This window comes from Nannospalax galili, unplaced genomic scaffold (assembly GCF_000622305.1).
Source record: "Nannospalax galili isolate Female #2095 unplaced genomic scaffold, S.galili_v1.0 scaffold626, whole genome shotgun sequence".
In the NCBI taxonomy this organism is placed as follows: Eukaryota; Metazoa; Chordata; class Mammalia; order Rodentia; family Spalacidae; genus Nannospalax; species Nannospalax galili.
In genome coordinates this window covers 847,009-868,074 of record NW_008354396.1, presented here as the reverse complement: position 1 = coordinate 868,074, position 21,066 = coordinate 847,009, and the positions used below count along the sequence as shown (strand labels likewise).

The window sequence follows — 21,066 nt, the reverse complement described above, 5'->3', positions numbered from 1 at the left end:
TTAAATAAATTAATTACATAGTTATGAGCAGCAGGAAACAATTTGCAAAATTGTTCTCATAAGTTTAGACAGCATTGCCTGGGGTGGAAGGCCTTCATATAAATCCAAGGCCATGGTGAAAACAAGAACCAAAACCCAAAGCGGTCTGCTGTGATTACATTCTATCACACTGGGAAGAGACTTCAAAAGCCCCCCATAGAAAAACACTTTACAAACTGCTGATTAGCAATAAAACAGGAAAATACTCAGCACATTGGGGCGGGGGGCTTGTTTTCATTCTGATTACAGCTAATTTGAGAAGACAAAATTCAGAGTTAGTTCTTCGTTAGTAGAGGCAGCAGCAAACACAAAAGTAACATACAAGTTTAGCTCCCTGGTTTCCATTAAGGGCATTATTTGACAAATTAAAACTCATATAAAGTATATCTGACATATGTGTGTCCCTTGAAGTATCTCCCCTTCCTCCCAAAGGAGCAATAACTTGATCAAAAAGTCCATTGAAGTACCCCCATAAACTCCTACCTCCCTGTCACTGCTTGAACTTCTGGGCTCCAGCTGCAAAACAGTCCTCATGGCCTCTTCCCAGGCAGGCACTCATAGCTGTACAACCCGGGTCCTTTCATGGAGGAGCCCAGGCCCTTATTTATCTCTGCAGCTGCCACCAGCTGCCAAGCCCTACCCACCTCGGCTTTATTGGGGAGGGAAGAGGGGGGACATAGCATCTATTACTTTATTTTAAACTTCTCCAATAATAAAGAAAAGTCTGAAAAGATGTGTGCAAAAACACCCTGTGAGGACATTGATGGGAAGAAGAAAAGAGACAAAAAGTTCTATCTTACCCTTTCTCTACAGCCTCTGTATTAGGGACTAATCCCCAAAGAAAACTCCCTTTCTGCTGTTTAGGTTTTAGTTGAAGCATCTAAACTTGGTCTTCACCTTCATGAATCACACAGTATATACACACTAGCCACGGCCCCGTTACATTTGTGGTTATCTGAAAGTTAGCAGTTTTTGTCAGGTCCCCAGTGAATGGCACAGGCTTCAAAAGAATCAAAGGTACGTCTGCCTAGACTGAAATACATAGCAAAATTCCTCCCACATCTCCTTCCCAAAATAGCTTCTTTTGCTGCCAGTGCTGTTGCTTAATTCCAGAGGGAATAAATGATCCCAGCCTTCAGACAGTCAAACACAGTATTCAAAGGCTTGTGCACAGGAAGTTTGGTCTACTGGTATGTGTGTCTCTATTCTTATCACCCCATTCACAGCCAATCTGTCCAGATTGAATCAGACACACATGCAACACTGCTGCCCATGAATTTAAAAGAAATTCAGGCAGTGCCGAGACACACTGGCCCCTTTAAAACGACACCAAAGAAAAATAAGCTGATTCTGAGAAGTGCGTCAGAGAAGGATCTGGAAGGCATTTCAGAAAGCACTTCAAGAAGCCTTTTAAGGAAAACCCTGAGAAGTGACCCTCTCTAGCTGCTTCTCCATTCAGCTCTCTCCACTCTGGTATCGGCTTCCTAGCCATCTTGTCAGGATCCTTCAACTTCCTGTGTGACCTCAAGCCAGGGGACAACCCCATATATAAGACTCAATTTTCCTTGAAGCTTTGCCTGGTTGGGCCGGCAAGGAGGTAGAACACTTTGAGATCACCAAATCTTACCCAATATCCCAAATCAGTAATTACCATTCAAAATGGCAGCCACCAGTCCGGAGGCCCACATAACTGATGCTAAGCATTTAGAAAGCAAGTAGAATTTCCTTAACAAAACTTTTTTTTTTTTTTGTCTCTTTTGAGACAGGGTCTCCCAGGAGCCCCAGCTGGCCTGGAGCTCACTATGTACACCAGGCTGGCCTCGAACTCACAGAGATCCTGCCTCAGCCTCCCAAGTGCTGGGATTAAAGGCATGCGCTACCACGCCCAGACCCAAAACGGTTTTTTTTCCTCTCTCTTCCCATTTCCCCTTTCCTCTACCTCTGTATCCTATGTATGTCAAAGGAAGTTTTGAAGGGGACACAATAGCTTAGAAGACACATTGGAAAATTAGTATGCAAATTTTTTTTTTTTTTTTTTTTTGCCCTTAGAAATAAAAAAGAAGAAAGAGTACTCGGGGAAGCTAATGAATTTTTCACTTCTGAGCTTTCTTTTTACATCAGAAAGATGTTTCTGACATTGTCTATTACAGGTTCACAGGCCCTAAAGGGGATGCTAAAACCATCCAGTACCCTGAAAGCAACATCAGCTGGTCCACATCACCGTACTCTAAATAAATTATGCATAAAACCATCTATTGACACAAGTGGAAATCTCAGATCTTTTTGTTAGAAAATATTGAATCACCCCTTATACAAGCTGAAGCCTAGGTCCTCTTCTGTGAACTAGGGTTGTGGTCCCTCCTGTGAGCTAGAATTGTCCCCTGTTGTAAATCTGGAGCTGTGGTCCCTTCCTGTGAACTGGGTTGTGGTCCCCTCCCATGGGCCTAGAGCTATGGTCCTCTCTAGTGAGCTAGAACTGTGGTCCACTCCCATGAACAAGAGCTGTGGTCCTTTTTTTGTGAGCTGGAGCTCTGGTCCCTTCAAATAAGCTTGAAGCTTTGGACCTCTACTGTGAGCTATAGTTTCATATTCCACTGGCAGAGCAGGGCAGAGCATGGAGGACATCCTGATGTTGGGCAGCAATTTCAGTCTTCTCTGAGTGACTACATTCCCCACAGCCACCTTCCCTGAAGTCTCAGGTTGTGCATGGCAGAGGCTTTGCCTCTTAGGCCTGAACAGGGGAGACCTGTATTATCTGGTCTTGGAAGAACTGATTCTCTGGAACAGACCTCCCACCTCCCCTGAGGCCCAGCTGTGGTCCTCACTCCACATGTGGGCCTAGATATCCAGGGTTGATGTTGGACCTCTCCCAGGCACCAAGAGGTTTTCCATTATTTTCCTATTGCTCTTCTATAGCCCCAGTGTGCCTTCACCTATGCCCAAACTGGTCTTTAGGGATAAAAATCACAGTCTAGGAAGTTGAAAAAAATTAATAGAAAGTATAATAAGTAAACTGATGTGATTCTCAAACTAAAAATATCTAATTTGTCTACTATAATTTTTTAATATTGTTTATGACAAAACTGTACTACTAAGCTTTAGTAATAATGTGAAATTTGTTACCATTCCTATGACGTGTTTGCCATTCACTCTCCAAATTCTCCAACCTATACAAAGTCTTTCAATGTAATCATATTATTTACTGAAGAAAGCAATGCTAGTAAAAATAGTATGTTGAATCAGTTATTTCATAGAACAGAAGTGTTACCTTCTAATGGTTAGATATGAGTTAGTTGAAGAAAGCAATTTTTGCTTTTCGAAAGACCTCTTTTGACTGATAGGTGTGGTTTAAATTTCTCTTTTGTTAATGCTAGTGCTTCACTGTCTCCATAATCTTGAATTTGGCAAAGATCTATTAAGTCACTTGCTTCCTAGTGATGTGTAAGGGATATGTGGATAAAAACGAGCCTTTCCTCATATCTGTGACAGGAAGTACAAATAAGTAGACTAGAAGGTACAGAAACAGTAATAAGAGAGGATTACAAAAAAACCTATGGAACAAGGATGGGGATGTAGCTCAGTGGCAGGACACTTGTCTTTCATGTATATGGCCCTGGGTTCAAGTCCCACAACTGCAAAATAAAAATGTGTGTTGAATCATCAAGGATACCTATGAATGTGTCTCCAGTGTTGGGAAAGTTGTCGACAGGGCGTTTCTCTGAAGGGACCACTGAAACAAGAACTCAGAAATGAAAAACATCATGGTACGCTCAGAGACCAACAGCTAAAATGTGGCTAGAAATGGTGGGGGGTGGTTTTCTGTAGGAAAGAGGGATCAAGTTCCTGCTCAGAAATGGGCTAACAGTCTCTCTATTTATATCAGGGCTCAAAGGATCCCACAGTAAACTTTTAAAATAGATCCATAGTGTGTCTCAGTAAGTCTCAAACTTGATCTAAACATGAGTGGCAGAATGAGAAGAGGTAGAGCTGAGAGCAAATATGCAGGACATCCACGATGCCAGGAGCATATGCTGATGTCTGAATCAAAAAAGGACAATCAGGCCAGGCACAGCAACACATGTGTGTAATTCTAGCACGCAAGAGGCAGAGGCAGAAGGATCATCCAGTTACTTAAGGGCTACATAGTGAGACCCTGTCTCCAAAAAAAAAAAAAAAAAAAAACAAAAAAAAAAAAAGAAGGAGGGGGAAAGGGGGAAAAAGGAGCATTTTGGGTAATTTTTTTTTAAAAAAGGACAATCAGGCCAGGCACAGCAACACATGTGTGTAATTCTAGCACGCAAGAGGCAGAGGCAGAAGGATCATCCAGTTACTTAAGGGCTACATAGTGAGACCCTGTCAAAAAAAAAAAAAAAAAAAACAGCAACAGAAACAAAGTAGTAGGAGGATAGGAGGAAAAAGGAGTCATTTGCGTATATATTTCTTCCCAGAGTAAGTCCCTTGAGGGTAGTAACTGCCATATTAAAATTGTCTTTCTAGGCACAGGACAAAATTGCTCTTCTCGTCCCCATCCCTGAATTACATATAGACCTGAGACTTGTGGTCAATGAAATGTAAGAAGCAATGAGTGACACGCCTGCATGAGAGGGAGGAAAGATTTATTACATGTCTTGCTTTGCTCTGACAAGAGTGACCTTCAGCTGGTTCTCGCTCTGTCAGCCAGGGTCCCAAGAGAGAAGGTGTGAAGCAGAGGCTTTAATCAACCCAAGCTGGCTTTGAAGTGTAGGAAAGGAATAGATCTATTTTGTTTTAAACCCCTGAAAAGCACATTATATTCCTTTTTCTCTACAGTCACCCATTATGACTGGTAATTTGGGCTTCGTTTTACTAAGAAATTAACTCAAACTTTGGAGAGGAGGGACATACGAATTCCAGTAAAGAATTTTCAATTACTCTGTAATAATTTGACTTCATTCAGAGAGGCTTGGCCTTTGTTATCGGTTTCTGGAAAGTCATTTATGTCATATTGAACTGGAGTGTCTTTGTTTAAGGTAGAGTTGCTAATACCTGATTAGCTTAGGGTGGGGGTTGTACACTCCAGAAAGACAAACCATGTAATTTACTGTGGATACCATGGGTCAAGGGATATCAGTCAACCCGAAGACTGAAACTACACGAGCAATGAATTATTGATCAGACATGCCTACATGACTACGTCTCAATAAAACTCTGGACACGAGCTTACCAGATGTACTAATGCACACCACTGCCCAGGACTGGAAGAGTAACACATTCTGGGTCCCTTGGGAGAGATGATGTAACTGCCACTTCTGCCACCTTCTCTGGACTCTGCCTTATGTGCCTCTTCCTTTGGTGATGTCTACCAATGCCCTTTCTCAGTACTAACTAGAACTGTGACTATCTACTATTCATTTAAGGAGTTCTGTGAGACTTTCCAGTGAATTAGAACCCGAAGTTAACTTGGAGAACTCCTGAACCTACAAGTGGTGTCAGAAATGAAGGAGTATTATACCGAGAAAGTATCCTTTATTTTGTAACTTCCTTTCTCATTTACCCAATCACCTTACTAATTCTTTTTTAATCTGTTAAGACAAATAAGCTGACTAAGAAGCTATAAAGGTAAGTAGTATTACTGCCCTTGGCTCTTTCTTAAAATTTTAGAGGTCACAGGTGCCTACTCTATTGGGCACATGCATCATCCAAACACCTGAAGAGCTTGACACTTCCTGCCTTTACTTGTGCTCAGAGACTTCAACTGTTTAACATCATTTCACCAATCAATTCCTCATAAACCTACTTGACTATTACATACCTGTGTGGTAACATCTCCCTCAAACCCACTTGCCTCTTCTACTATTTCTAGCTGTGTCCCTATTTTAGAGGGTGATTGTACCTTTAAAAGATGCAAATATAAAAACTTTAATTATTAAAATTTAATAAATAGGCCAGGGTGGTGGCACATGCCTTTAATTCCAGCACTTAGGAGGCAGAGATCTCTGTAAGATGGAGGCCAGCCTGGTCTACATAGTGAGTTCCAAACCAGGTGGAGCTTCAGGGAAACCCTGTCTTAAATAAATAAATAAATATTACAATAACAATATAGTATAAAACTATATAGGTTGTACACAATATACATATATGTTGAGGTAATGTTTACTTTTTGTTTCAGTCATATCAAACATGCCTAAAGTAATATAACTTAATTAATCCTATTAATTTTTACCTAGCAATGTTTTTTCAGTTTACTTTTCCCAGGAATTATTTGCATTTTGTTAGATAAATTTAAGTTAACCTCTGTCTACTAGTACCTTTTATTTAGATCCTCTGTTTACTAATGCTTCTGATTTTTTTTGGCGGGGGGAGATCATTTTTCCATTTAAAAGCAACTGGAAAGCAAGTGGGTTATGAAATGTTTTAAGTACATTAAAGTTAAAGGTGAAAAATCCTTAAGCTATCAACATATATTATTGAAAAATGCTGTGACTCCACAACATTTTACTAGGGGAAAATTCATGTTTCCTTACTGAAGCGCTGGTTTAAAACAAAGAAAAGTAATAATGCAAAAACAGCATTTCCATACAGCATCTAAGAAAACCTGCCACGTTTTTTATCTTATATGGACAGTTTCAGAGGAATCTCTGGAAGAGATCTGCATTAAAGAAACTATGTGACTGTACTATACTTCTACCCAAAACACCAGTAGTCCAACAGGTCTATCACCTGTTTACATTTTCAGTTTGGCTTAATCAAGTTCTAGATTGTTTTATTCTTCTGAAAGATTAGAATCTTCTGAAAGATTAGAATCTATAAAACACAATAGATTAAAATATTTTTAGAATTTTTATACTATTTTGTTTTATTCACTGAAAATCAGTGCAAAAATTGTGCCAAGGCCTCTAAATTTTTCGCATTAAAAAATCCTTTTCTAAAAATACAGTATTCTGGGGCTGGAGAGATGGCTCAGTGGTTAAGAACACTGGTTGTTCTTACAGGAGACCCGGGTTTGACTCCCAGAACCCACATGGCAGCCAACAAATGTCCGTAACTCCAGTCCCAGGGGATCCGACAGCCTCTTCTGACCTCCCAAAATAAAATTTTAAAAATAAAAAAATTTAAAAATTAAAAAAAAATATTCTTTTTTATTTAAGAAGACAGAAAAATGTAGAAAAACTGTATGTATAAAGAGAAGATGGGCTGGACATGGTGGTGCACGCCTTTAATCCCAGCACTCAGGAGGCAGAGGCAGGCTGATCTCTGTGAGTTCAAGGCCAGGCTGTTCTACATAGTGAGTTCCAGGACAGCTGGGGCTACAGGGAGACCCTGTCTCAAAAAGACAAAAAAAGAAAAAAAAACCAGAGAGGATGGACTATCATTTACCCAGAAAAGTATCATGATGTGCTTATTTATGTAAGCCATAAAACACACAAAAAAAATGCTGATTTAAAAATTTAAAACCACGCTACAAAGCCTTATGCATGGGAAATGCAAACTAAACAATGGTATGCCTTCTGTCTACCTAAGAACAATGTTAGGAAAGTCATGATGTTTTCTTTTCTTCAATGACAAGTTGCAAAACTGCAGGCTGCCTAACATGATTCAGACCTCATCTGCATGATCTGATGGGAAAAAATGACCTAAGATCTAGCTTTGCCACTCCATAATCAGAAAAGAGCAATACAAGCACCATGATGCTCTAACCCTACACTCCAGACTGTCTTTCCTCAAGGTCCAAATGACAGTCCCAAAGTGAGTATATGGTTTTAGCAATTCTGAATGAAAAACATCAACTTATCCAAAACAAAGTATTTCATCAGAACATATCCCAGCAGAGCCCCCACACCCACAATGCCCAAATCGATTAGACTTCACCAGAGCAAGGTCTAGGGCTATTCTAAACTTCATGAAATGAATCTAATTTCAGCCCCTGCTTGTCCCTATTCCCATAAACGTCTACATGTTATGTATAAGAATAGAAGATACAGAAAAGGGGGGGGTTGGAGAGAGAGAGAGAGAGAGAGAGAGAGAGAGAGAGAGAGAGAGAGTTTTATGTAGCCCAGACTGGTCTCCAACTCATTATGCAGCTGAAGATGATTTTTCTCATCATCCTGTCTCTACCTTCCAAGTATTGGGATTTCAGGTGTGCATCTCCATGCCTAGTTTACAGATGGTTGTGACCCATCCAGTGTGGGTTCTGGGAACTGAGCTTGTGTCCTCTGGAAGAGCAACAAGTGCTGTTAACTGCTGAACCATCTCTCTTAACCTTCCATTTAAAAAAAATTTTTTTTTAATTTATTACATTTTTCTTATTTTGTGTGCTAGTGTGTGTACTTGCATGTGTGTGGGCATGAACATGCCATAGCATGCATGTAGGGCTTAGAGGACAACTTAAGGAAGTCAGTTCTCTCCACCATGTGGGTTCTGGGAATTGAATTCAGGTGTCAGACTGTGGCAGACACCTTTACCTGCTGAGTGCCCTCACAGGCCCCATCCTCTGTCTTTTTTCTTGGGTTGCTGCTTCCCTAGCTAGTGTGTGCGTGTGTGTGTGTGTGTGTGTGTGTGTGTGTGTGTGTGTGTGTGTGTATCTGTGATCTGTGTCTGTGTGTCTGTGTCTGTACAGAATTTACCTCTTTGTCTTAGAGCTGGAGGAAAAGCACCATACAAAACCCTGACTCAGTCTTCAGAGAATTAGGTTGAGTAAAAAAGCTAAACCTGCTTTTCCCCTCTTGCTGCATTCAAACTTCAACTTCAGAGGTAATCCACCGTCACGGCCAAGGAAGGCACTGCTGCTGGAGGTGTAATGGACGTTAACACTGCTTTACAAGAGGTGCTGAGGACCACCATCATCCATGATGGCCTAGTGCATGGAATTCACGAAGCTGCCAAGGCCTTAGACAAGCGCCAAGCCCACCTCTGTGTGCTTGCCTCCAACTGTGAAGAGCCAATATATGTCAAGTTGGTGGAAGCCCTTTGTGCTGAGCACCAGATCAACCGGATTAAGGTTGACAACAAGAAGCTAGGGGAATGGGTAAACCTCTGCAAAACTGATTGAGAAGGGAAGACCTGTAAAGTGGTTGGCTGCAGTTATGTAGTGGTTAAGGACTACGGCAAGGACTCTCAGGCCAAGGATGTGATGGAAGAATACTTCAAATGCAAGAAATGAATAAAAAGTTTGGCTCAAAACGAAAAAAAAAAGCCAAACCTAAAGCTTACAGACTATGTATGGCTATTATTTGTGTAATATTCATGAAATGACAAAGTTATATGACTGGAGAACAGATTAGTGATTTCTAGAGGTTAAGGGAATGGAAGGGGTGCAGAAATAAAAGGCCAACATGGCAGACCTTGATAGTGGGTCTTGACTACATGCATTCACATCCTGGCTATGATGCTGCACTATCCTTTATAAGATATCACCACTGGAGGAAACTGAGTAAAAGGTACACAGGGTCTTACTGAATTATTTCCAATATTTGCGTGCAAATCCACAATATCTGAAAGGAAAGAGTTTATGCTTCAAATAAAATTCATTCTAATGGATTTGAACTAACCCACTGAAATGACCAAAATTAAGAAATTTCCATCAATGATCTGGTGAACGTGTTTCTATGGAGATATGTGTAGCATTCTTTTCTTCCTAAATATCAATCTCAAACTCCAAAAACACTGTTCATAGCAAATATTCTTATAAACCTTCTACATAGGAGAAGAAAAATAAACATTCATTATAAATTAGCCAGAAAAGTCCCTGAAACCTATTAGCTTATGATAAAGTTTTTAAAAAGCAGATCGGGAGTTGGAGAGATGGTTCAGCAGTTAAGAGCACCGGTTGCTCTTGCAGAAGATCCAGGTTCAATTCCCAGCACCCACATCATGGCTGACAACTCCAGTCCAGGGGAATCTAACGCCCTCTTCTGACCTCTTCAGGCATTGCAGGACAAGGGTGCACTTACATGAAGGCAATATGCTCATACACATAAAATAAAAATAATATAATTTTTTCTTTTAAAAAAAAAAGCAAATCTGTAAAAAACCTCTAAATTTGGTACTAAGTAATTTGTCAACGAATATGGGGACTACATTTACCATGATCTTAGCAGTCCTCCAATCTCAGATACCTTTGGTATCAATGTATTTTCAATTTTCATCCAGCTTTTACACTCTTTTTCCATGAACTTTATTCATGAGGCTTGTTTCCTATTCAAATACAAGCGTCCCTCTGTTGACTAATCATTAGTCCCTCTGTTGACTAATCTATTACTGCCATGATGGCATTCAGGGGCTCCTTTTAGTCTAAGGTGCCTCCTGTATTTCCTGAGAATGAAAAATTATGTTGATTCAGAACACATAGCTCTCAAATGCTGGGCAGCGATTTCTGAATGCATGGCACCATCAAGAGGCAATTGGTTGTACTGCCACTGTGATAAGCAGCTAAGGTGTGCTTCAAGTATAGAGCAGTCTGTTTTTAATAACCACTGCCACCGACTACTGCAACACAGAATTACACTGTCTTTAGCTCTGTTTCCCTCATGTGCAATCATTAGTTATTGTTAATGCTTCCCTCCTCACTTCCTTCCTGCCCATCTGTCTCTCCAATTGAAGAGGAAGGGGGAAATGTCAAGACAATCTTTTTTATTTTAGTTAACTGTGGAATTGGCAGTCCTAATCTGTTAGTGATTGATTCCTTCAGTATTTAATGAATGCTTACATATATGCCGTCAATTTTTCACCTGAAAGACAGAGAAAAATGAGCTAAGGAGATCTGATAATATATAATATTCTTCATATTACCTAGTAGTTACAGATTTATTTATTTATTTATTTATTTATTTATTTATTTTTTATTTAGAGGCAGAGTAAATCTGCTTACTTAGAAGGATAGTTTATTTGGATATAGAGAGACTTATCAATCTAATCCTGTGTTGTCTATTACTGCATACTTAATTTCACCTATTTTTTTAAAAAGCTTTTCTTAGTGTAAGATTTAGAATGGTATATCTGGCTCATATTTATAGCTGGCATTGTATTTCTGAACTAGATCTAGAAGCACATGGAAGTGAAGGAAGGCAAGGACTGGTGTAGAATAAACTGGCTGTTTTAAACATGAGCTTTTAAAAAAGGCTCTGTAGAAGCAATTCAGTTCAATACTCAGCCTGAATCTGAAGAATAAATCAATGAATCTGGCTATTCTAACTCAGAATATAAAAAGACAATCATTGGGGGCTGGATGGCTCAGCAGTTGAGAGCACTGGCTGCTCTTGCAGAGGACTGGGGTTTGATTCCCAGCACCCACATGGTTGCTAACAACTGTCCATTAACTCCAGTTCCAGGGGATTTGACTCCCTCTTCTGGCCTCATTTGGCATTGCATGACACAGCTGTAATTGCACAGGACAGCAACTTACACACATGGAGGCAATACATTCATATACATAAAATAAAAATAATAAAATGAAATCTTTTTTTAAAAAGACAATGATCATCTCTAAATATTGCTATCAAAAAATCTAGGCCGCCGAGTTTATTTGGTTCAACCTCTCACAACATTTGCAGCTGTGCTGGCTCACTTCCCAGTAGCACAAACATTCTTTAAACTATTAAAACTACAATATGGATGTAGCAAAGCAGCAAGGCCACATCAGGAAGTAGAGCCCTTTCAAGTGAGAAGAAAATAGTGGTTCTCCATGCTCTCTGTACTCACCTTCACATTTCAAAGATTAAAACTACAACTAAGCAACAACTGTTCTCCTAGCATTGAATGTGATTCTGCTGCCCAACCAAGACATGCTTTCAAACTTAATTCAGTCCAACTCTGGCCAAAAGATCTGAATGCTTTAAGTTGTTTTGCAGGGTCTGGAGTCACAAGGACACAGGAAAAGCCAGAGGCAAGTACAAAGCCTAATGTATTTCTAGGTGAAATGGCTTTGACCTTCCCATGCTCACTAGCTTTGGATTCCTACATATATTTAACCGAATGACAAAACAGAATAATATTAACCTGTCTATTCTCTGATCTTTAAATAGTATCTGCATTTGCATTAGGAGGCTGGAAAGCATATAAATTAATGGTATAAAATAACAACTGTACATAGGATTCTGGGACTGGTAGCCTTGTTTCCCAGAAGACTCTGGAGAATACTACTTCTTACAAAGAATGACTGTCAACTTGATTGAGCTGGGAGACATCTAGATTCGTAACACACTCCTGATTGTGTCTGTGTGGTCATTTCCAGAGATGACTGGCATGCAGGACAGCAACTAAGGGTAAATATCTGCATTGAAAGTAGGTGGCACCTTCTAATAGTCTTGGGGCCAAGGTGGGACAAAAAATGAAGGAAGAAGCCAGCCAGTCAAGCTCCACTCTCCCTGAGAAAAGCATCTGTTGCTGTGTCATTATGCATGGACATCAGGTTCCAGCTGTTTTAGCCTTTCAGCAGGGACTCACAGGACAGTGACTTTCTAGAGAGCTTTCAGTCCCTCAGCCTCAGACTGGGGTCCATCATTAGCTTCCCTTCGTTTGAGAGTTTGGGCTACTCAGACTGAGAAGCTACAGATTCTCTGGCTTTCCTGCATGCAGAGAGCCATTATGTAACTGTCCAGACCTCCAATCATCTAAGCCACTATAATAAATATCATTTAATATATAATTATAATAGGATGTATCTGTGTATGGGGTGTGTGTGTGTGTGTGTGTGTGTGTGTATGTATGTATGTATGTATGTTTCTACTGGTTCTATTTCTCCACAGAATTCTATTACAGAATGCTACAGAATTTTCAGAGTGAGGAAAAATAATCTCTTTATCTTCTTTCAGTTGGAAATGGGGATAGAACTCACATTGTCTAAGAACCAAGTGTTCAGCCTACAGCCACACCATGAAGAAAGCCAGGATGAATGCCATGAATGGACATGGAAAAACACTGATTACTCTTTTTAAAAACATGTAGATGATACTTTCTATACTCCAGTCATCAAACTGTGAGGCCAATGTCCCCTAATGAACATGCAAACATAGTCCTAGCCAACTTGCAAATTAAAATTCTTTAGCTGTAAAGTGTTTTAGGAGGAGTTATAACAACAACATACCTTCGAAGTAACAAAGAAGGGCTGACCCAGGCATTTCATTTAACTATTATGGAAATGTTACTCTGTGCCTTGAAAAACCACTAACCTTATTCTCAGGGAATACATAGTCATAGAACATGAAAAAAAAAATCCAGAAAACCTTATTTCATGGTGTGCCTCATGAGAACTGGCATTATATTATAACATGTTTAAGAACTAAATATCAAATGTGGCCCTACAAATTCTAAACTGCAAAGAGATGTTTACCAAGACCCTGCAGATGACTATCATAAGCCCAAAGGAAAATACTGAATTGCCATGGTACAATTTGTGGAATCCACTGGCTCTCCACAATAGAATGTAGATGCTTCTGGCAATGATGCCAGATAGATAATGTATTTAACTGAGATAGAGTTAAATATAAGTTTTTTTTTATTTTTCTCATTTAAAATGCATGGATCATAGGGGCCATCACTACATCTAGATTACTGGGAAATATGCATGTACCAAATGGATAGCAGGCTATCCTGTTTACAATAATTTCTCTAGCCTGTAGAACATATCATTAGTCATAGTCACATCCCAGAACTACTTGGCCATAGCTTGTAACAGGAGAATTAAAATGGACACTGAGCAGCCTCAATGGATGTCACAAGGTCCACGGACTCAGGCATACATACGCATTTGGTGTGAAAGCACCATCCCAAAACCTCACTAAGTCCCACAGACTCACACTATGCACAGCACTGTCCCAAGACCTCTCTCATACTGAGTAACTCTTAAGACAGAACAGTTTAATCAAATTCTGATATCTGGCTTCTAAAAATCACACACACAAAATAAAAATAAAAAGACTGGCATAATGACAGAAAATGAATTGGCATCTGAGAGCAAAATGGAAGAAAAAATATTAAAATCTAGACATCTCAAATACCATAGTGGTTGGAGGCTAAGGACATCCTCAGTATTTCCCCATTCTGCTTCATGTAAGAGTTGTTCGTTTTCTGAAAACTTTTACGTCCAAGGGGACTTGGTCTGAGAGTCAACTGACCTGCACGCCATGAAGCGTGTCGCTCTGGCTGCGGGCTGGCAGGCAGGCTCATCTCTTTCCTCAGCTTCCGGGATAAATTCAAAATGGCAGTAGAACTTTACCATCACTGACTCTGCAGGTTTTGTTTTCGATTCTGTGCTATTGTGTTTTGGGAACATATTTGATAGGCAACAGGCTGGACTTGCACACAGCTGCCAGCTGTCCCCATCGGGGGTGGCAGGCTTCTAGTTCATGATCTCTGGTCGTTGGTTTTCTGATAGGCAGGAGCAGAATCCAACCTTGATGGGTAAGACGTGGCAGAGTATTTACTCATAATTTATTTGTATCTGACCAGGAATAAATCTTTGTGTTTCTGTGTTTCAGTACTCACTTCTGACCTATTGTTGAAGCTGAGGAACTTATGCTAAGTTCTTTGAGAAAAAAAAAAACAAAAAACTACTGTACATAGAAGTATTTTCCTGCTTCCCAAAAGTAATAATAATTTAAAATTGAGGAGCCTGCTGTTCTAATTGATTTATAGAGACTAATAAGCATTTAAACAAATCCAACAGACTCCAAATTCCAAGAAAATAGAATGAAATTCTATTTAAAAGTTTTTCCTTCTTAAGAAAAGACCTTTCTTATGAGAGCTGCCAACTCTCCAGCATAGTTTTTCCACTAAGAAAATGAACTGGTGATTTATGCCTGTAATTTCAACACTTGGAAAGTAGAGACAGGGGGAAGATGAGTTCAAGGCTAGCTTTGGCTACATAGGGTGTTTAAGGCCAGTCTGGGCTACCAGAGACCTTGTCTCAGAAAACAAAACAAAATAAACACTATACAACCAAACTGATCAGACTTGTTTATGATTCAAAAATCAACTAGATATCCTTTCCTTGTTTTATTGGTGGATAGTAAATAAAATTTCACTTTTTTTTGTTTTGTTTTGTTTTGTTTTGTTTGAGACAGGGTCTCCTTGTAGCCTTAGCTGTCCTGGAACTCACTATGTAGACCAGGCTGTCCTCGAACTCACAAAGATCTGGGATTAAAGGCACAGGATTAGAAATAGAAAACTATGTTCGAAGTCGTAGATCTTAGTTTTGTTGGTTTTTCATAGACGAAAATTATGTCTGTGAGAAAGTAATACAGGACTGGCTCAGAGGGTAAAGGTGCTTGCTGCAATCCTGGTGACCTGAGGTTGCTACCCAGAACCTGTGTGAAAGCAGAAGAAGAGAACCAACCCCACACACACACCATGGCACACATGCTAATCCCTCCATCGTGCACACAAAAACACCATGCACAGACATACAATGATAACAATTAACTTTTAAAAAAGAAAAAAAAATTATACAATGTTAAAATTTTGGCAGAAGTACAATTGTGTGTGGTATGGAGATGTGTGTGTGAGTAGTTTCATGCACATGAGTGTGTGGATAAATGCACACAGGCAAGCATGCAGAAGCCTTAGCAGGGTGTTAAGTGTCTTCCTTACTGACACTCTACCTTACTGACTTGAGACAGAATTTCTCACTGCACTGGAAGTTGACCGTTTTAGTTAGGCTGCCTGGCCAGTGAGTTCTAGAAATCTATTCGTCCGTACCACCCACCAGTGCTGGGGTTACAGCTATGGACGGTCATGCCTGACTTTTTTATATGGTCTTGGAGATTCAGACTTATGTCCTCATGCTTGCAGAGCAAATGTTCTTACCCACCAAGCCATCTCTCCCACACAAAGTTGCAAAATTTTTATGGACTTACTGATTAAGTATTTTTTAATTCTATAAAGCATGGCAAGCATGCTATTGGTATTAAACTAAAATTCTGGTATTGCCACTGGAATGAAACAGATATTGAAGAATTTCACCCTTACTTACAAAGGGCAATAAAGAAGTTCTGTTTACTATTTCTCTGGAGCAGAGATTTAGTACCATACAAAAGTAATTTTCAGGTTTAATGCTAATGGGATACATCTTTGTATACTTAAAATGACAAAATTCCATCATTTCTGACTAAGATAAAGTTTTTTGCTTATTATACAATAACATAGTCATTTTGCTTATCAGACAGCCATGCTGCTTACAAGCACTTATTTCTTTCAGATATTTGTAATGCTGTGTTATTCAAGTGAAGAAATCTCTGATTAATGTTTGACTTTGTCTAAGATCAAACAGACCTTAAATTTGGGGAAAAAATTATCCCAAAATACCTTGTCTAAACTACCTTTAAGTTTTACCAGAGAAATTTTGGATAATCATAAAATTTATTCTTTAACTTTACAAAAAAGAAAGATGTCATAACAATTAGATTTGTTTACTATGCCCTTTTATATTAAATGGCCAGTATTGTCAGGAATGGCATAGGGAGAAATCAAATCAAAGGCTGAGAGGTTCGGCCTTCCTTGGGATAATTTTGCACAAGTAAAATATCATTATGAAAAATATTCAAATTTGTGTCCTTGCTATATAGAAAGGCTTTAAACACACATGTCAATATCTCCATATTGATTAAGGTCAAGTCTTACATTCTGATAAAGCATTTTAGCTCTCCTGTATGTTAAATTAACCACAAGTCTACTATATTGAATGAAATGAGTCTTTTTTTTAAAAAATGACTATTTTAAGTGAGATTTCTATTACTTTTACAAAATAAGTGAGACAGCTTATAAAGAAGCAAGGCTGTTTTGCTGTGCTACACTTACCAAATGGGCCTTGTGTTCCTCTACAGCTGCCTAAAGTCTGCCTGCTACACACTAGAATGTGCCTTCCTCAAAGGCAGACACTTCCAGTACCTCATGGAATGTTAGCTTGTTTTCTTTGATCTTTCAGAATTCAGGAAGAAATATATTTTTGTGTGTCACTTTATAATGACAATATCATTTGCAAAAGCTTGATAACAGTCTGCGTTACTTTGTTTGGGAAAACAGACCATTCAAAGCCCAACCCAAAGTGCCACTGCAATAGCTTCAGTCTTAAGCCTCTCCCAAAGGCCCAAATGTTTAAATGCTTTTAAGAGTTGGTTGAAATTCAAAGAGCTGGAGCCTAATAAGAGCTCTCCCAGTCATGAGGGATCTGTCCTTAACAGGAATTGTGAGACCCTGGTCTCTTCCTCTTTCCATCACATCCTGGCCAGGAAAGGCACAGCTTTGTTCTACCACATGTTCTCTACCATGAACAAACCCAAAAGCAATGAAGTCAAACTGACTACACACAGAAATTTCCAAAACTATGATCTAAAATAAACCTTACCTCTTTATAAGTTGACTACCTCAGGTATTTTATAAAAGTAATAGAAAGCTCACTTAGCACAGTATTTATTTTTATTTTATGTGTATGACTGTATTGCCTGCATGTATGTAGTAAGTGCACTCATGTTGTGCAGTGCCAATGGGGGACAGAAGAGGGTGCTGGATCCCCTAGAACTAGAGTTACACAGATAGTTGTTAGCTGCCATGTGGGTGCTAGGATTAGAACCTGGGTCTTCTGCAAGAGTCACCAGCGCTTTTAACCATTGAACCATCTCTCCAGCCCCCCTAACACAGCCATCTTTTTTTTTTTTTTTACAGATAAGCCTCATTTCCTCTAATATAACAAGCCTTCTATTAAGGAAAAGAGACTATAACTAACATTTCTAACAACAACCATCAAGATATCCCAAGAAGTTGAACTTGTTCATGATTTATAGGGTCCCAGTCTTACAGGCAATAAGGAAAGTCATCTTCTGGATTTTCAGGAATCATAGATTTGGAGAATCTAAAGGACAGAGAAATTCACCAACACTTACATATGCTAAAGATGGAACCCCGTGCATATGAAGTTCCTGAGTTGGTTTTCTATCCTTGTGATAAAAGTCTTTGTGAGGACTGAAGGATGACCTCTAGAGTGATAGAATCCACAGAAAATGCTTTTCTGGATTCCTTAGTAAATTATCAAAGCTCTTTCTCAGATTTTATTAATAATAGTTGCTTGGCACCTTATGGCATTCTTTAGTGTCTACAGTTTATGTTAATTAAATAACGTTCTGAATTCAGATCAAGCCTAGACACAATGCTTTTGGTGATTATGAATACTCTCCAGAGATGACTTATGACCAAAATGGGGTGGGGGAGATTTGGCATACTGGCATGTTGTCTGTCATACATAGGGACTATTTATTAGCTAGGTGTACGTACACTTGTTTTCACGCATTATTCTTAATTAGAATATCAAAAACTTGGAGTGTTGTAAATGATTCTTATTCTAGAATGTCAAATGTTATGCAGTGTAGATGGTTTCTGTTCAAATAATCCAGAGATTACAATGCATGGTACTGTAGGACATTGACCAGTTTTTGATGAAAAACTTTTCCCATTGACTTAAAAAAAGTATTCAAACATAAATTTTTTGGTAACTATAATACTTCTGATAATCCTATACTTTTGTATAGCAGCATAAATTCATTTGCATAAATTCATTGCAGATTGGAGTCAATGAATGCATTAAGAAACATAGCTGAAAAGAGTCTAGTGTTATGTAAAAAATGTGGAAAAAATTTGAGCACCATTGAGATAACCCTTCAACTTTCCAGACAACGCTGTACAGACAATTTTTTAAGTTATTATTTCACTGACTACTTGTGTCATAACTGCATACCAGTGAATTTAATGGTATAAGTAATACCAGCATTCCCTCATAGTCTTAAAAGAAAAGCTTTTAAGGCATAAGAAATTAAAATTCACAACTAGCTATTATTTTTTTCCAGAATTTCCAGTGGTTTTGCAAGGGAGGGAGGGAGGGAGGGGGAAGGAAGGGAGGGAGAGGAGGAGAGAGGAGGGGAGAGGAGGGGAGAGGAGGGGAGAGGAGGGGAGAGAGAAAGAGAAAAAGAGGGGGAAAAAGAAAAGAATTTCTAGAATTCCAGAACAACTAAATTAACTTGAGGCTCTGGTGAGTTTTTGAAATTTCAAAATGCCCACCGGACCTAACAATAGTAGAGCAAAGCCCCAAGGCCACAACAGTGGCTGGTCCACATGGAGATTCCACACCCCACCCTTGGAGTCTGTCTCCAACCCTGTAGATGCCAGTCAGGGAACAGTAAGATTAAAAGAGAAGGTTACCAATCGCTCCATCTCCTGTTCCCTGAGTCTCTCCTCCCTCTGCCGCCGGTGATAATCCATCAGGTCATCACGTCCTGAAATGGAACTGATGCTGCTTTTCCGTTCTCGGAGGATAGGCTGGGGAGTTCCTGAGGACTGTCTGAGGCTGTCCAAATCAGAATCATCAAGTTCCACAGATCCACAAGAGAAGTTCCTCTTGGACACAAACATTCTGTCTGGTTCTTCAGCAGTGAATGAATGACTTGGGCTGGTCCCTGAGTATGAAGCCTTGTCAAAGTCATCAGAGGAGGTGGAGGCCAGGAGCATCTTCCTAGCCACTCGAGGGCTGGCAGGGACACTGAGGGTGGAACTTACATATGGATTGCCTTCGGACATAGAGGTTTTATAGGGTGACGCTCCCGAGCTTAAAGATGAAAAGTTAAGGTAATTGTCATTATCCACTATGCTATGAGGTAGATCCTTTTCCCCCCGCCGGCCTCGTTTAGAATTGCCCAGGGAGGTTCTTGGAAGCAGGCTGAGAGGGGCCATCTGATTTTCTGTGGCTTTATACAATCTAGGAAGTGATCGGCTGTATGCTCCCATGTGGCTCAAGCTGCTCCCAGAATACTTCCTAGTTCTCACAGTGATGTTTTCAGATGCTGGCTCCTTATGCCTGGCTAACTTGGGCTGCAGAGTCAAGTTATCCTGAAGGTTCATCTTCCTGGCTTGCTTTGGACTTGAAGGCATGCTTGCTGCCCCTGATCTGCTGATGGGTGAGGTGCCAGCATCACTCAAGGAACTTCCATTCCACATGGTCAGGAGGGAGCCAGATGCTTTGCGTCCTTCCAGTCCTCCGAGAAAGTAGACATTGTCATGTGATTTATTTCTAGAGCTGTATTTGGAATAGGGAGGCTTCTCTGAGAGCCTCAAGGGCCTTTCACTGTCCCGATTGGTGTAATGATCAAAATCTGCTCTCCCAAGTGGGTATCCAAGAGAGGCTGCAGAGCTGAGCAAAGGAGTGGGAGGTTTTGTGGAAACATTTCTGTCAGTTCCATCATTGGTGAATTGTTTGCTTCCCTGGATTTTGGCCAAGGAGGGGCTGCTTCTGACATTGATGCCCAAAGGAGAAGGGCTCCTCCTAGTAGACACCGGTTGTGAGAGAGTTAAATAGGAGCCAGAGTAGTCCCCATTGGCTTTAAATTTCAGACTGGAAGAGTATTTCCTTGGGCTTAGACTCTCCATCGTATTTTGGGGCTCGTTCCCCAGGGAAAGCACCACAAATCCTTCCTCTAAGCTACCATTTTGTAATTCCAGCTGCTTTTGCTCATAACAGTATTCTGCCATAATATTACTGGATTCTGCAAAGGAGGAAAAAAAGAGAAAGTTTTAATTTAAAATGAAAAGATTTTAAAAGAATTACTGTCAAGCTACATCTGAACAATTAACCTTGCAGTGTGACTTAATGCAATGATCAAACTGCTTTTCTAACAATCTGATAAAACTACACCTGAAGGTGACACGTAGGGGCCACACTTATCAGATATTGTGTGTTTGCATGCGTGTGTATTTGAGACAGGATTTCCCTGTATCCCCAGCTGTCCTGGAATTTGCTACATAGACCAGCTGGGCTCGACCTCACTGAAATCCACCTTCCTCTGCCTCCCCAGAGCTTTTAGAGGCGTATGTCCCCACACTCAGCTTCAGAGTTTTTCATTTTGTTTTGTTTTGGTTTTATTTTCTTGCACAAAACAAAAATAACTAGGATGGCAACAATAATATTTAAAAGAAACAAATCTCTAGCTGAGCGATGGCACAGGATCAGGCTGGTACATGATAAAAGCAATTTCTCTTGTGTGTTCCAGTCCTTGGCGAGCCACCTGCTTCCTA

The 21,066-nt window shown here is 39.9% G+C and overlaps 1 protein-coding gene and 1 pseudogene across 12 annotated transcripts in view; one reads left to right on the top strand and one right to left on the bottom strand.

Annotated features, from left to right (window-relative positions):
* Window positions 1-21,066, bottom strand: part of Phldb2 (pleckstrin homology like domain family B member 2) — a 117,355-nt gene that overhangs the window by 64,877 nt on the left and 31,412 nt on the right. For 11 of the 12 annotated variants that reach the window (XM_029555258.1, XM_029555252.1, XM_029555253.1 and 8 more), the window contains exon 2: window positions 19,201-20,537. The exons of the other annotated variant lie outside the window; for it this stretch is intronic. In XM_029555258.1, coding sequence (XP_029411118.1) covers window positions 19,201-20,537 — 1,337 coding nt within the window. The remainder of the gene's footprint in view (window positions 1-19,200; window positions 20,538-21,066) is intronic. 12 annotated transcript variants of the gene reach the window in all.
* On the top strand, window positions 5,514-9,178 carry LOC103748831 (annotated as a pseudogene).